The sequence below is a fragment of the Salmo salar genome, chromosome ssa08 (genome assembly GCF_905237065.1).
Source record: "Salmo salar chromosome ssa08, Ssal_v3.1, whole genome shotgun sequence".
In the NCBI taxonomy this organism is placed as follows: Eukaryota; Metazoa; Chordata; class Actinopteri; order Salmoniformes; family Salmonidae; genus Salmo; species Salmo salar.
In genome coordinates, this window is record NC_059449.1 from 8,727,160 (window position 1) to 8,744,642 (window position 17,483).

General features: G+C 42.1%; 3 protein-coding genes across 14 annotated transcripts in view; 2 read left to right on the forward strand and 1 right to left on the reverse strand.

Annotated features, from left to right (window-relative positions):
• The window catches only part of LOC106610073 (zinc finger protein 214), an 844,054-nt gene that overhangs the window by 379,363 nt on the left and 447,208 nt on the right, over positions 1-17,483 (forward strand). For 2 of the 4 annotated variants that reach the window (XM_045723138.1, XM_045723141.1), the window contains exon 6: positions 15,279-15,406. The exons of the other annotated variants lie outside the window; for them this stretch is intronic. In XM_045723138.1, the coding sequence (XP_045579094.1) occupies positions 15,279-15,406 (128 nt within the window). The remainder of the gene's footprint in view (positions 1-15,278; positions 15,407-17,483) is intronic. 4 annotated transcript variants of the gene reach the window in all.
• Positions 1-17,483, reverse strand: part of LOC106610072 (neurotrophin receptor-interacting factor homolog) — a 437,457-nt gene that overhangs the window by 351,655 nt on the left and 68,319 nt on the right. The gene's annotated exons all lie outside the window — the stretch shown is intronic.
• LOC123744265 (uncharacterized) lies at positions 731-9,581 on the forward strand. The gene is made up of 3 exons (XM_045723183.1): positions 731-1,244; positions 3,670-3,800; positions 7,323-9,581. The coding sequence occupies exons 1-3, from the start codon at positions 962-964 to the stop codon at positions 8,523-8,525; spliced, it is 1,617 nt and encodes a 538-aa protein (XP_045579139.1). The 5' UTR covers positions 731-961; the 3' UTR covers positions 8,526-9,581.

A 17,483-nucleotide genomic window follows, 5' to 3' on the forward strand; every position in this document is an offset into this window, starting at 1 on the left:
TTATCTAGGGCGTTGGTGACTAACTGTGCTGCTGGCAACAATTTAATGACCTTTTTTGCAGACGTTTACTGACACCGACCATATTCAACCAGTGTTGTTCAGCCATTCGTAAATTCATCAGTTATTCTGCGCGAGAATGCTCTGAAATCGGAGTAGTAGTTAATAACACTGCCTGGCAAGTTCGACGTATTAGTAGCCAACTAAAGTTGGGTAGATAGCTAACATACCGGTACCTACTGCTCTAATGCTATGCGGTTTGTAAGGATAGTGTAGCTAACAAATTGTCAGCCAACATAACGTGAAACGTAAGTTATTTTAAAAGTCATTACATTGCTCAACATTTTTTACAATTTGTCATAATTAGTTAAAACAATGCATTTGTATTCGCCTTCGTCAAACTTCGGCTGCATATTTCCCGCCATTCTCTTCAAATCTGAAAACGTGAAGCCACGCTCATTTTCAGAAGAACTGCATTATGGGTCCTAAAAGCACGGAAAGTGTCCACTGCATGTAATTTGGCGAATTTAGTACGACTTTCGGGAACTTTTGACATACTAACTATATCCATACTATGACCAATAAGCATACTATATACTCAATTCAAGTCACAAATAGTGCGGTTAGTAGCTGAGTATTCGAACACAGCTCAGGTTTAGTGAAGAGGTGTCACACTCCAGTACAGTAGGTGGCGGTGTATGCACCTTTCAGTTGGTTGCGATCCGAAAATACAAATGTAAATAAGTAGTAAACGGAAGTGAATAGTGATCAAGAACAATTTTCACGTTAGCGTTTTTGTTTTGTTATTTAGACATTTATTAACACCCTGGAACTCAATGCGATTCATTTTGACTGCAAAACATCACATGCTTAACTCGGGTAGTCTTTAATTCACGTTGGAGACAGGACTTGGTTGATAGATGTTATCTAGGTAACGCTAGCTAGCTGCTAACGTTAGTTAACAATGGCAAACGGTATGGTTTTTCACACTCAAATAGCCTCGATTATGGAGGTGCTAGCGAATGCAGCCGTGGCAGAGATCTGTAAAGTCGTAGACGACGACTATGCAGTGTTTCGTTTGGAAATGTCTCAAAGCCAAAAAGAAAACAGGGGATTGCGAAGGAAACTACAGCTTCTGGAACTGAAGGTGGCACGGGAGCGCGCAGAGAGGACAATACGAGAGCGCGTCCTCGCCAGTCGTCCCAGTAGTGTCAAGATCCTCGATCGATACAGAGGAACGGCAAGAGGTACAATTTGTAGAACGCCCCGTTACCCTCTGGATATGTGTTCTGATGTGTTACCCAGAATTGGGTCTTGGTCAGTTTTTGGATAATATACAATACTTACCCTGATTATTAAGCTATCTTGCAATATTTTATTTATGTTTACCTTCATTTGACCAAGCAGGTCAATTAAGAAAAATATATTATTGCACAGAGACACGCTAGCCATTTTTCCCGAATACCCATACTTGCGTTGTAAATAGTAGGGTGTTAGGGGTCAAAATGAAACTGTTTCTGGTGTTATACTTTCTATTCCATGTTATAGAGAAGCTTCTCAGGATCACAACACCTTATTTCATGAGGATAGGACTTATTATTGCTAAAATACCTTATTTTCCAAGTGATTTTCCAAGGTCAAAGGTTGCGGACTGGTCAAGGTTAATCCCTAGTCCAGGGGTTTCAATTAAGCCCTAAACAACCAGGTGTGGGGAATTCCATACTAATTAGTGACCTTAATTAATCAATTAATTATAAGGGAGTAGTGGAAAAACCTGCAGACACTCTGCACTCCATGGAACACCTGTGCCCTAGTCAATGACACCAAATCACCTGTCTGGATTCTTAATTTCAACACATTTTGTCTAATGATGCAACTCAATATTATGAAGGTGTTCTTAATGTTTTGTAAACACGGTGTATATTATTATAATTTTTTTAAGTTTAAGGGATGGATCAGCCTTAATATATATATATATATCCACATTCATATGCACACTTTTTTTTAGAATATACCTTTATTATTTCCTGCAAACCCTACCACCCCTCCCCCAATTGGAGTAAACTAATAAACAATAGCACTTAGGCTTCTACCTTCAGTTTATACATATTATACACATTTTATACATATTATACACCCCATCGTGGGCATCTCGCTCTCTCATCAAATATCAGTATGTAGGTGCATTAATATGGTACATTGTGCAGCAAGGGTGACTTATATGGTCATAAGTGTACAGTAACAGTGCAAACATGATGAGCAGTAGCAGCATTGGTAACAGGTTATATACATAGTGTACAGTGCTGTATGCATTAGTATTTAAGAATGTTTACACTACGGAGTAAGATGCCACACACACATACACCAGGGGTAATAAGAGTACATATAATTGGGATTACATAATCCTGAACAAAAATCAGGTTAACTTTACCAGTTAGTAAGAGTTAGTTTATATAGCACAGTTATGTTCTATTCAGTAGCCTAACTGATTAGGTCTAACTGATTAGGCCTAGAGTGTCAAATAATATGCCCTAAGCTGTGCCGTGCCACCTACACACACACACACACCACACACAGCCCACACAGACACAAACTTCCTCACCAACACACACACACACATTTCTCACTAAGTCTGAACTGTAACGCAGAAGGTTGCCCTACAAGTCTAAAAACACAGCTTACTTTTAAGGTTGTGCTACACCTGAGATGGGTTACATTGTAATGTTATGTTTGGTCTTGATGAGTTACTCTAGTGATGGGAGGGTAAACTGCACCGTTTCCAGCAAATAATTAGCCTTGGCTCAGACAGAGTGAGCTTCTGCTAGCCACCTGCACAGCAAGATGGATGGAACACATTTTAAATTCACAGGTATTTAGCTTTTATTGATTGTATTCCTGTAGCCACTTTATTCTGGTAGTTTACACTTGAAAAAATAAAAATTAAACATCAATCACAAAATTCCCGGCTTGCACAATACAGACTCGGCAGAGCAGAGACCAACAGATGCATATCTGTATTCAGTCATGTGAAATCCGTAGATTAGGGCCTAATGATTTTATTTCAATTTACTGATTTCCTTATATGAACTGTAATTCAGTAAAATCTTAGAAATTGTTGCAGTTTGCGTTTTTCTATTTTTGTTTAGTATAGACCTCTCGCATAGCGTCCATTGTTTGTCTCGTCACATAACATCCTATAAATAGTAGGCATTTTAGTAGGCAAAAATAGCTGATAATCAAATATGGGATGTGCTACCAAAATGAATGAATGGCAGAGAACAGCGCAATTGCGCATTAGATGAAGCATTGACAATATGGATGAACCTGGTAAATCTGTATTTGTTGTTTATGGCATTCATTTTTACTGAACAGTACTTTCTAAATAGTATGATTAGTATACAGTATGCAGTTTAAGTAAGAAGTCGGGAAGCCAGATTTGGGGATGGCCAGTATCAAATTCTAACCAGATTCTTGATTTACTGATATTCCTATTGTCATACTAAATAAAAAGAATGTGATGCATGGAACATAATAAATAGTATACCAAGAAGTTATGAGAAGTGTTCTCTTGCATCCTTGCCAATTGTAGACGGTGTCAATAGTGTACAATATAGAGTTGAGCATTGACAGTAGCTAACCTAACCACCTCTTTTCCCCCAATCACATTCTCAGGTGAAGGACATCTCACTGGAGGCCACAGGAGCTTTGTGAAGCCAGCAGGACACAATACATGGAGAGATGATCAACCAATCACTGTTGATGAGGGGAGTGGAACCTCAACCCAGCATGTTATCGTGATAGAGGTTAGTTTAATAGTGTAACATTTAGAAATTACAGTACATCAAATGTGGCCTGTTTATTTCAAAGGGTCCACTCAGCTATTAAAATCAAAAAAACATTTTATTTATCACATGCGCCGAATACAACGGGTGTAGACTTTACCATGAAAATAGTAACACGAGAGTATAATATGCAAGAATGGAGCTATATACAGGGAGTACCAATACCAGATCAGTGTGCAGGTACAAGATATTTGAGGTGTAGTATGTACATGAAGGCAGGGTAAAGAGACACGGCATCAGGAGAGATAATGATAATAAGAGAACAGAGTAGCAGCAGCATATGATAAGTGTAAAATGTTGTCGTTAACTTGGTTCTTGTGTGTGAGTGTCAGTTTAAGTTTGAGTGTGTGTATTTACAGTGGGGTCTGAAATGATTGACACCCTTGATAAAGATGAGCAATAATGACTCTATAAAAAAAAAAAAAAATTTTTTTTTCAAATACTGAGCTGTATTGTCTGCAACATTTTTTGTGGGGGAAATTATATTATTTTATACTAATACAATTGCTCAGAGAATCCTGGTAGCATCCACATAAATCTAGAAGTGTTTATAAACATATTATATTCTTATTTACAATGAATGTGACTCCAAAATGACAATACATTATTTACCATTCATTTCTATTGGGCACAAAATAATCTGAAACACAACCAAAACTAACTGCAAATGCCTCCAGCAAGTATGTAGGGTCACAAGCTTCATGTAGTAATTGTTTGCTAGGAATATGGGACTAAATGCTAAACTTGTGACTACTTTATTTCTAAGAATCTTTAGGGGTGTTGATTTTAACCCCTACCTTTTTAAGAAAAAAATATGACTTGTTAAACAATCTCTTTCTCCAAGCAATTTTATTAGTATAATATAATTTCAGTTTTTTTTGTAGCATACAATAGAGCTCACTATTTGAATTATTTATTTATTTAGTGCTCATTTTTATCAAGGTTTCCAATAATTTCGGTCTCCACTGTATAGTCTCGTGAGTGTACATAGTCAGTGCATGATAGTCCGGTAACCAATTAATTAACTATTTAGCACTCTTATGGCTATTTAGCAGTCTTGTGGCTTGGGGGTAGAAGCTACGGTATCGCTGAGCCTGTTGGTTCAAGAGCCGATGCTCTGGTACCGTTTACAGACTATGGCTCGGGTGGCTGGTGTCTTTGGCAATATTTCGGGCCGCCTTCTGACACAGCCTGATATAGAGGTTCTGGATGGAAAGGAGCACGGCCCAGGTGATGTACTGGGCTGTCCACACCACCCTCTGTAGCGCTTTCCGGTCATGCCAAATCTTCTAAGTCTCCTGAGGGGGAAGACGCGCTGTCGTGGACCATGTTAAGTCGTTAGTGATGTGGACGCCATGGAATTTGAAGGTCTTGACCCGCTCCACTATGGCCCGTCGATGTGGGTGGGGGGGCGTGATCTACCCTCTTTCTCTTGTAGTTTATTATCAGTTCCTTGCTTTTGCTGACGTTGAGGGAGAGGTTGTTGTCCTAGCACCACACCGCTAAGTCTCTAACCTCCCTGTAGGTTATTCTCATCGCCGTCAGTGATCAGGCCTACCACCGTTGTGTCATCAGCAAACTTGATGATGGTGTCGGAGTCGTGAACAGGGAGTACAGGAAGGGACTAAGCACACACCCATGAGGGGCCCCCGTGTTGAGGGTCAGCGTGGCAGAGGTGTTGTTGCCTACCCTCATCACATGGGGCTGGCCCGTCAGGAAGGCCAGGGTCCAGTTGCAGAGGAAGGTGTTCAGTTCCAGGTAGAGGTCATCACGGATCCACCTGTACCTGAACACCCGAGCGGGTCGAGATCCAGAATTCTAAATAATGTCACTGGTCTGGGTTGGGTCTGAAATTGTCACGGGTCTCGGGTATGTCTAATTTTACCTGACTTGTCCGGAAGGATCCAAACGTGACTGCTGTGGTAGAGAGAGAAAGAAATGTATGCATCTGCTCTTTGCTTTTCACGATGGTGGCGCATGTAACTTGTTGGTCAAACATAAGTCATCAAAGCGGCAATAGGTTACAGTCATAGTCTCTGTGTGGGGCAAAAGTTTGGAGTTATCTAATCAATAAAAGATGGAATTAAAAGTTGAAGGACAAGGATAGGCTACAATGACCAAGAGCCAACAGGTAGGCTGTAATTTATATTCTGAATGGAGTTGTTTTTGTTTGTAACTGTAGGATGGGAAAGTGCATGCAACCTAGCTAGCTAGGCTGCAACTAGCTTCTCCCGGTTTGATGCAGTCAAGACAGGTAGCCACTATGAAATCCTATTGGATGATAAATAACCTAGCTATGGCAGCTATTAGTTTGGAACGGGTCTTTATATTAAAAAATAATCTATGCATATCAAGTCTGGATGGAAAAGCCCCAGGTCCAATTCGGAAAGGGACCAACTTTTTAGACCCATGATGATCTCTAGTCCCAGGGTCCCCAGCTTGGGGATTATCTTGGAGGGGACTATGTTGTTGAACGCTGAGCTGTAGTCTATGAACCACTTTCTCACATAGTTATTTCCCATCTTGTTCAGGTGAGAGACATCAGTGTGAAGTGCAATTGAGATTGCGTCATCTGTGGATCTGTTGGGGTAGTATGTGAATTGGAGTGGGTCCAGGTGGTCTGGGATGATGGTGTTTATGTGTGTCATGGCCAGCCTTTTAAAGCACTTCATAATTACAGATGTGAGTGCTACAGGGCTGTAGTCATTTAGGCAGGTAACCTTAGAGTTCTTGGGAACAGAGACAATGGTGGTCAGCTTGAAACATGTTGGGATTACAGACTGGGAATGAAAATGTCTGAAGACACTTGTAAACTGGTCTGCGCATGCTTTGAGAACACACCCTGGTATTCCGTCTGGCCCGGAGGCCTTGCAAATTTTGACCTGTTTTAAAAGTTTTGCTCACATCAGCAACAAAGAGCGAGATCAATCAGTCATCTGGAACAACTGGGGCTTTCACACAAGACTCAGTGTTGTATTCCTCGACGCGAGCATGAAAGGTATTTAGCTCTTTTGGAAGTTCTGCATCACTGGGTGTTTCACAGCTGGGTTTCCCTTTGTAATCCGTAATCATTTGCGAGCCCTGCCACACACGACGAGCACCGGAGACGGTGTAATAGGATTCCACCTTCCTCCTATATTGTCCTTTTGCATGTTTAATGCCTCATCCAAGCTCGTAGCGGGCTTTCTTGTATGTGTCCTTGTCCCATCCATGTAAGCAGTAGCTCTAGCCTTTTATCCCAGCGCAGATATTGTATGTAATCAATGTTTTTTTGGTTTGGATACGTTCGTATGGCCACTGTGGAGACGACTCCTGAATGCTATCAGATGAATCCCTGAACATATCCCACATATAGATATCCCATATCCCAATTTGCTTACATGTACATCCTAATTTATCAGCCATAGGGGAGCTTGTAAGACTTCTCTACAACATTGTTATACAATTTAACTGATGTAGCAATAATAACCTCTCTTGTGTCAGTCTGCAGATGCAGAGCCTGCAGGTCCTGAAGGATCGTCTCTGGTCAAGAAGGAGAGGACTGAAGCAGAGAACCCATGGCACAGTGGAGACATCCAGACTGGAGCAGTGGCTACAGTGGCACCTCCTGTAGCCACGGAGGACCTCACGACTGCCTCCTCGCCCAAGCCCATGACCGGATGCAGCATCACGGAGGTCAGTGGAGCGCCGAACGCCGTCCTCAAGTCAGAGACAGACACCGAGACTTTAACTGTAACACAGAGGCTCTTACACACAGGATCTGACCACAGATCAGACCCAGACAGACTGGGGCTGGGGAAACTGGGCTGTCCTGCTCCTGGCTCAGAGTATTTACCGGTATTTCACCAGAGCCAGAGGATGGTTTATTCCCGTGGGGATGGTGACGCGTTACACTCTGGCGGTGATGATCCGTCTTGTTCTTACTCTACAGAGATGGACCCTGGCAACATATCCTTGGGTTTAGAGACACAGACTGATCTGTCTAGAGGGTACTGGAACGGGTACAATAGTAGTGTATACTCTGAAGGGTGCCTAGATAAGAAAGGGGAGGTTACAGTGGTAGATGAGGTGTCTGTGAAAGTGGAGGGTGACGCTCCTCTGACATGGAATGTAGAAGGACACTCGCAAGGCAGAGATTTCTTAGATTACAGGGGAATCTTAGAGACAAATCAAAATGTCGCCACCAACTCCCCTTTACACGCTTTCAGGGACCGCGACCCAGTGTCCACATCAATGGCACCTTCCGATTCACATGGCTGTGTCCTTTTTGATCAGGTATTGAACTCAGAGGACCAAAGGGCCAAGGTGTGGGGAGGGGGACCAACTTCAGGCAATAGTCAAGATAAACGGTTCTTCTGCATGTTCTGCAACAAAGGCTTCAGCTGCCCCCAGAAGGTGGAGATCCACCAGAGGGTCCACACAGGGGTGAAACCCTTCAGCTGCCCCCAGTGTGAGAAGAGGTTTTCCCAGTCTGGTGACCTGAAGAGACACCAGAGGGTCCACACAGGGGAGAAACCATTCAGCTGCCCCCAGTGTGAGAAGAGGTTCTCTCTGGCTGGCAACCTGAAGATGCACCTGAAGGTCCATAAGGGAGAGAGACCGTTTGCCTGTACACACTGCGGGAAGAGGTTCTCAGAGAGGAGCTACCTCAGGCTACACCAGCAGAAAAAACATTCTACTCTATAACATAGAAAATAACCATTCCACTCGATAGCTTCTGACATTTAGATCAAGCCCTGCATAAAGACAAAGATCTTTTTTTTTTTTTTTAAGATCCACAGATGCATTTGGAATAACGAGACTAACAGATTTCAGTGTTTACTATTCCTGGGTAGAATATTGCATACAGACGTTGTGTGATGTATAAGGCATACACTAAGTGTACAAAACATTAGGAACAGCTTCAATTCGTCTTTCCCATTGACCCTCAATGGCACACATACACAATCCATGTCTTGAGGCTTGAAAATTATTCTTTGACCTGTCTCCTCCCCTTCATCTACACTGATTGATGTGTATTTAAGTAAGGAGTCATAGCTTTCACCTGGTCAGTTTGTCAAGGAAAGAATGAGTATTCCTAATGTTTTGTACATAGTATATAAGCTTAAAAAGACTGTTATATATTGTGTTTGTACTCTGCTATATGATGTTCAGAAATGCCTATTTCATTACTACCATTCAACTACTATTTTTCCCCCAGATACTATTAATGAGAAAATGAATGGAGTGTATCAAGTTCATGCAGGTTTTAGCTGAGACATTACATTTAAGTAATTTAGCAGATGCTCTTATCCAGAGCGACTTACAATTAGTTAATTAATCTTAAAATGGCTGGGTGAGAACCACATATCAAAGTCGTAGTAAATCAGAGCTCGACATTTAGGGGGAAATGCACCCACAGATTTCGCCTCGCTCTTTGGCTTACTCCCCAAGAAATGCTGGCGGCCATGACAGAAGCCGAATGTAAGTTGGCTTGGGGGTGTATTTTTATGTGGGTGTTTCTTGGCTGTGTCCTTGACCTTTTCATTGTCATTCCCAGCCAATACTGATACTCTGCCTATCTGCATTTTGTCTGGTGGTAATGGGGCTGCCTTGGCAAACATGTTAGTGGTCATACCTTCCTGTGTGGTGTCCCGTATACAACAGGAGTTCCCTGATCCTGGTGCAGAATACACAGGGTTTCTCCCTCCACATATTGACTGATAGCATTCAATTCAATAATAAAAGACAATACAAGTAAAAGTTGTCTAGTAACATTTTTATGCCGAGTGCCAGGTCTCTCTCCATTCAGAGACGTCAGAATCAAGCCTGTCTGTTAGTCTGGACTCCATCACATCGTCTTGCAAGTCTCCATGTGCTGCCTTCATAGATGTTTCTGTGAACACATACATAGTCACTGTTCTATTACCAATGGTAGTTAGGATAGGTGATATCTGACACACAGGTAGGTACTATGTTGAAGTTTGAACAGGTCAGACTAAACCTACCTAATTCTTGTCTACCCATCGACAATCGTTGTTGAGCAAACGAGGTGAGGCTGGAGGTGAGGTCTTTGCCAGCGTAGATCAGCTCCTGGACCCTCATCAAAATACTGGTCGGTCACACACAAACCACAGGAGGTTGGTGGCACCTTAATTGGAGAGGACGTGTTCATGGTAACAGCTGGAGCGGAATCAATGGAATTGTATCAAATGCATCAAACACATGGTTTCCATGCGTTTGATGCGATTCCATTCGCGCCGTTCCAGCCATTATTATGAGTCATCCTCCACTCAGCAGCCTCCACTGATACAAACACACGCAGAGCACTGATTACAATATCAATGGAGGTTATGATTAGCACGGTGGAACCAACCTGACCGCTGTGTTCACCTTTCTATTTCACTAAAGATATCATGATATGTGAAGTGAAATAGAATGGTAAACGCAGCGATCAGGCTGGTTCCACCAGGCTAGGTTTATGATGGTGAATTGGGGGAAAAAATCTCAGCTGTTTTGACCTTTTTGACCAACCTGATTCAAGTGTCCTCCCTGTTCCGTTTTTATAGGAATGCTCACAGCGAGGGATGCTGAGGGCCCCCTTGCTGGTCTTCTCTATGTTGGATGTTCGGCTGCAAACGGGACATTTCTCAAACAACTGCAGCAGGCAATCCTTATAAACAGTTGACTTCCTCATGTTATGAGGTGGTGTTGACCGGGAAGGCCTGTGACAGGGTGATACGATAGACAGCCAAGGGGTTAATTGCATTTTGTTAAAAAGAAAAATTATCTACTACTTGTATCTGCTTGGCTGGGTAATTAACCAACTAGTTTATCAAACCGGGTATTTTTGTTATACAACTTTTTACATAGCACACGTTACCATTGTTGATGAAGCCGTCTGTGTCACAAGGGTAGGAACTTGGGTCAAGCTAATTCTAGGTCGTTACCACAGCCACAAAGTCAGAAACCCAGCCTATTGCTACAATTTATCTTATTAAAATGTCATTTTAAACCTAACCTTTACCACAATGCTAAACTTTTGCCTAACCATAATCTTAAATTAAGACCAAAAGGTGAAAAGATGTAACATTTTAAATACATTTTTAAGATGAGGTTCTAAACTCCGTTTTAGACGAGACTGACTTTATGACCAAAATGATCCTACTTACACTGTAGTCAATTTTGACACAAGAATAAATGTTTCTGACACATATCAATACCACATCGGCTGTTTTCAAATGGATTAGTTGCTTTTTAGGGGCAGTTGCTCTTTAACGCTTGTCCTCGTCTGGGAAAAGTAAAATAAATAGTAAAAAAATACTGAGACAAGTAGAATATAGATTTAAGATGTCCAAATGGACAAGTAAAAAAAGAATCAAACAACTACTCCGATCAGAGCTGAATGTCTTGAGCAAATAAGTATTTAACTCATTTGTTATGGCAAGCCTAAATAAGTTCATGAGTACATAATAAAGTCACATAATAAATTGCATGGATTACTCTGTGTACAATGATAGTGTTTAACACCTCATCTCTGTACCCCACAGATAGAATTATCATCAAGGTCCCTCAGTTGAGCAGTGAATTTCAAACACCGACTCAACCACAAAGACAAGGGATGTTTACCAATACCTCGCAAAGAAGGGCACCTATTGGTAGATGGGTAAAAAAAAAAAGCAGACATTGAATATCCCTTTGAGCATGGTGAAGTTATTAATTACACTTTGGATGGTGTACACCCAGTTACTACAAAGATCCAGGCGTCGTTCTTAAAACCTGTTACGGCTGGGGGTTCCGCTAGCGGAACGTTTCCGCAACATCCGGTGAAATGGCAGAGCGCGAAATACAAAAAATAATTATTAGAAATATTTAACTTTCATACAATCACAAGTGCAATACACCAAATTAAAGCTTAACTGCTTGTTAATCCAGCCACCGTGTCAGATTTCAAACAGGCTTTACGGCGAAAGCAAACCATGCGATTATCTGAGGACAGCACCCCATCAAACAAACACATGACAATCGTATTTCAACCCACCAGACGCGACACAAAACTCAGAAATAACGATATAATTCATGCCTTACCTTTGAAGAGCTTCTTCTGTTGGCACTCCAATATGTCCCATAAACATCACAAATGGTTCTTTTGTTCGATTAATTCCGTCGTTATATCTCCAAAATGTCAATTTATTTGGCGCGTTTGATTCAGAAAAACACCGGTTCCAACTCGCCCACCATGACTACCATTTCTCTAATAAGTTACCTGTAATCTTGGTCCAAACCTTTCAAACAACTTTCCTAATCCAACTTTAGGTATTTTAAAACGTAAATAATCAATAAAATGTAAGACGGAATACTCTGTGTTCAACTGCGGCTAAAATTAAAGTGGAGCAAGCTTCAGGTCGCACGTCCCAAACAAGAGTACACTAGTCTGGACCCTCGTTCTGAATAGCCGTACTTCTTCATTTCTCTAAAGAAAAACATCAACCAATTTCTAAAGACTGTTGACATCTAGTGGAAGCAATACGAACTGCAACCAAGTGCCACAGAAATCTAGGTTCCCATAGAAAACACAGTGAACTCAAAAACAAAAAATTCCTGGATGGTTTGTCCTCGGGGTTTCGCCTGCCAAATAAGTTCTGTTATACTCAGACATTATTTTACCAGTTTTAGAAACTTTAGAGTGTTTTCTATCAAAATCTACCAATTATATGCATATCCTAGCCTCTGGGCCTGAGTAGCAGGCAGTTTACTTTGGGCACGCTTTTCATCCGGATGTGAAAATACTGCCCCCTATCCCAAACTCAGTTGCCGGAGAGGAAGGAAAACACTCAGGGATTTCACCATCAGGCCAATTACAGAGTTTAATGGCTGTGATCGATGGAAAACTGAGGATGGATCAACAACATTGTTGTTACTCCACAATACTAACCTAATTGACAGAGTGAAAAGGAAGCCTGTACAGAATAAAAATATTTCAAATCATGCATCCTGTTTGCAACAACGCACTAAAGTAATCCTGCAACAAACAAAAAAAGTCATTTTTGTCCTGAATACAAAGTGTTATATTTGAGGAAAATCAACACATTACTGAGTACCACTCTCCATATTTTCAAGCATAGTGGTGGCTGCATCATGTTACCGGTATGCTTGTAATTGTTAAGGACTGGGGAGTTTCGGGATAAAAATAAATGGAATGGAGCTAACCACAAGCACTATCCTAGAGGAAAACCTGGTTCAGTCTGCTTTCCACCAGCCACTGGGAGAAGAATTCACCTTTCAGCAGGGCAATAAGCTAAAACACAATGCCAAATCTACAATATAGGGCAAGACCTGAAAATGGTTGTCTTGCAGTGATCAACAACCAATTTGACGGAGCTTGAAGAATTTTGAAAAGAATAATGGACAAATGTTGCAAAATCCAGATGTGGAAAGCTCTTAGAGACTTACCCAGAAAGACTCAGCTGTAATCGCTGCCAAATGTGATCCTAACATGTATTGACTCAGGGGTGTGAATACCTATGTAAATGAGATTTCATTTTCAATAAATTTGCAAAAATGTCTAAAAACATGTTTTCACTTTCTTTCGCACTCATTATGGGGTATGATGTGTAGATGTGCGAGACAAAATGTATTTAATCAGTTTTTGGGCTGTAACACAACAATGTGGAATAAGTCAAGAGGTATCAATACTTTCTGAAGGCACTGTATCGCTTGATCTGTTTGACATACACCCAGCAGTCATACGAGACAGAACTTCCCAAGAAGTCACCAAGCGCTCGCTCTCTCGCTCAAGACTGATTGGCGAGGTCGTGTGGAGAGCTCTGATTGGTCGTGTGGAGGGCTCTGTCTTTTTTCTTTCACTTATTTCTTATTTATATTTTAACGGTGGAGGGCTAAAACATTGTGGATCAGTGCCAGGGAATTCATTTAAGATATTCTTTGAAGAGGAAGGGATTTAGACGTTTTCGAAAGATGAGCATGGACTCTTCTGTCCTAGCTTCAGGGGGAAGCTGATTCCACCAATAGGGTGCCAGGACAGAGAAGAGTTCATTAAAAATCCTACAATGTGATTTTCTGGATTTTTTTTCCTCATTTTGTCTGTCATAGTTGAAGTGTACCTATGATGAAAATTTCAGGCCTCTCTCATCTTTTTAAGTGGGAGAACTTGCACAATTGGTTGGCTGACTAAATACTTTTTTGCCCCACTGTATATCACATCTGATCTCACCCTATTCTGTATACACACAACAGCGCTTTATAACCATTATACACTTACTAAATATACCTACACATACTCACACACTAACAAACACCTAATGTACACGTCAAAATAGTTTAGCCAGGTTTGTCTGACTTTTGACTTATCATAGTTGATTTATTTTTACCCACATCATATTTATGTCCACCATGATGGATTTAACAACAATGAAGTCATTATGTAACTACAGTATAGGACTCATGTAGTGGGGATGGGTAAACACTCCATGTTGAAAGTGTGTTTATTATCTGTGTGTGTACGTACCTGAGGGAGTGTATGTCTGTAATCTGTATCGTCTGTGTTTTCAAGGAGGAAGAGGGTCCAGAGGTGCTGCTGGTGAAGGAGGAGGGGTGTGAAGAGGGTCTGGGGAACACTGAGGAGAAAAACCAGACTACACCTCCTCCTGAACCCACAGAGGAACCAGCTGAGCAGCACAGGACCACACACAGTCTCACTGAGGTGAGCTCACTGTGAACTACTGTCTGAATGGTATTAGGTCAGGGTCTATATCCACAAAGCCTCTCAGAGAAGGAGTGCTGATCTAGGATCAGTTTAAACCCTTTAGAAAGTAATGAGTAAGATTATATACAGGTGGGGACCTGATCCTTGATAGGCACTCTTACTATGAGGTGCTTCATTTTGTCTTAAGTGTGGGACCATGCCTTTGAATGACCAAACCATTAAGTGTCAAGTAATCAAGTTATTAGCACATTTGCATAGTATCAAATCAACTAACAAGTTTGCATAGTATTCATAGCAATCCCTCATTGCCCAATCAGAAGATGCTCCATAGCAAGGTGTTCATATCAGATGTCTTGATCCAACATCCTCTCACTCTGTATCTCTTACAGTCAGTAGACATGGAGGATGGGAAGCCTGATCTGCTGCTGGTCAAAGAGGAGACAGTAGAAGATGAACCAGAGAGCATTGATCTGCTGAGTGGACTAAAGATGGGGGAGCAAGGTAAGGGAGAAATGCATATAGCCTACATACAGCAATAGATCTTCAATGTGAATAGTGATGCACCTGGCTATTATTTTGTCTTCATTCATAAAATGAAATCAATACAACTTATGTTTACGCACAAAAACACACATTATAATGTATGAACTTGACCAGGTAATTGACAAAAAAAACTCAATTTATGTAGAGTTATTTTCCATCTTTTTAGTCTATTTTCTAACCTCTTTCTGTAGATGGTTGGCCTGAGGCTAACAGAGGAGCCTGGGCAGTCATCTTGAATTCCCAGACCCAGACGGGTGCAGCCAAGGGCCCGGGGGATAACATCACTGAGCAGGGCAGAACCAGAGGTGACATAGTGGAGGTCAGTGGATGGGACAGCGTCCTCAACTCTGGGCTAGTGAACAGCACTGTTAACCACAACCAGAAACAGACAGTCGAACACAAAACCCCAACCGAATTTAGTCTCCATGACAACAGATTGGCTGAGACCAGAGCGAGGCATAGATTTGGCCTGCGGGGACAAGGAGGTATTGGTATGCGACGGGAGAGAACAGACACAGACTCAGCTAGCTATGTTCCGTCCTGCTCCTATAGTTGTGATTCAGAGAGACTGATGGCGCCTCAGGTTAACCCCCTAACAGGTGCTGCCTTCAGCCTGCCTTCTATAGGATCTATCAACTGGAACATGAACGCTGTGACAACACAGACACTCCCTGGTTAAGCTGTCAACTATGCCAGGCCAGTTTTTCACACTCGTCCAACCTGAAGAGGCACCTGGAAGTCCACACAGGAGAAACCCTTAGGCTGCCCCAGTGTGAGGAATGGTTTTCCCATCAGCACGACCAGCTGAAAATGCACCTGAAGGTCCACACGAGAGAGAGGCCGTTCGCTTGTAGGTACTGCACGTTTTCAGAGGAGCTCTATATATGCAAAAGTATGTGGACACCCATTCAAATGAATGGATCAGGCTATTTCAGCCACACCCATTATGACAGGTGTATAAAATCGAGCACACGGCCATGCAACCTCCATAGACAAACATTGGCAGTAGAATGGCCTTACGTAAGAGCTCAGTGACTTTCAACGTGGCACTGTCATAAGATGCCACCTTTCCAAAATGTAAATTCGTCAAATGTCTGCCTTGCTAGAGTTGCCCCGGTAAACTGTAAGTGCTGTTATTGTGAAGTGGAAGCATCTAGGCTCAGCAGCAAAGTAGTACTAGTAGGCCACACAAGTTCACAGAACGGGGCCACCGAGTGCTGAAGCGCATAAAAATCATCTGTCCTCAGTTGCAACACTCACTACCGAGTTCCAAACTGCCTTTGGAAGCAACGTCAGCACAAGAACTGTTCCATCGGGGGCTTCATGAAATGGGTTTCCATGGCCGAGCAGCCGCACACAAGTCTAAGATCACCATGCACAATGCCAAGCGTCTGCTGGAGTCGTGTAAAGCTCGCCGCCATTGGACTCTGGAGCAGTGGAAACGCGTTCTCTGGAGTGATGAATCACACTTTACCATCTGGCAGTCCAATGGTCGAATCTGGGTTTGGTGGATGCCAAGCGAACGCTACCTGCCCCAACGCATAGTGGCAACTGTAAAATTTGGTGGAGGAGGAAAAATGGTCGGAGGCTGTTTTTCATGGTTCGGGCTAGGCCCCTTAGTTCCAGTGAAGGGAAATCTTAATGCTACAGCATACATTGATGACATTCTAGACTTTGTAGGGGCCCTTTCCTGTTCCAGCAGGACAATGCCCCTGTGCACAAAGCGAGGTCCATACAGAAATGGTTTGTCGATCGGTACGGAAGAACTTGAATGGCCTGCACAGAGCCATGACCTCAACCCCAGCAAACACCTTTGGGATGAATTGGAACGCCGACTGCGAGCCAGGCCTAATCGCCCAACATCAGTGCCTGACCTCACTTATGGTCTTGTGACTGAATGGAAACAAGTCCCCGCAGCAATACTCTAACATCTAGTGGAAAGTCTTCCCAGAAGAGTGGAGGCTGTTATAGCAGCAAAGGGGGGACCAACTCCATATTAATGCCCATGATTTCGGAATGAGATGTACCTCTGGATACACCAGCAAAAAAATGCACACGGCCCATGTATAGAGTATAGTGACATGTAATGTAGGTGAATTGAGGAAAGAATGAGTATGATGAAGCAGAGTAGATGATGTAGTGATGGTTGGTGTGATGCTGTCTAAAAATTCTACACTATTGAAAAGTGACAACCCTGACCTATTGTTTGATGCTGGTGTTTTATAATGAGGAAATTATAGTGCCTTAATTTGTGTTTACTTGACATGAAGATGTGTGTAATGTTGAACCTTTTCCATAGTATTCTAAAATACATTTTTATCAAAGTGAGGGTACCAGATTTACAGAAAAAGTCAAGCGTTACCATAGTGAGAAAAGTTATTATTTTTGTCACGTAT

Bases quoted from the DNA above. Each gene is read 5' to 3' on its own strand.
- LOC123744265 (XM_045723183.1), top strand. From the start codon at position 962: ATGGCAAACGGTATGGTTTTTCACACTCAAATAGCCTCGATTATGGAG. The intron at 1,245-3,669 runs GTACAATTTGTA...TCACATTCTCAG, and splicing joins ATACAGAGGAACGGCAAGAG to GTGAAGGACATCTCACTGGA. The intron at 3,801-7,322 runs GTTAGTTTAATA...CTCTTGTGTCAG, and splicing joins AGCATGTTATCGTGATAGAG to TCTGCAGATGCAGAGCCTGC.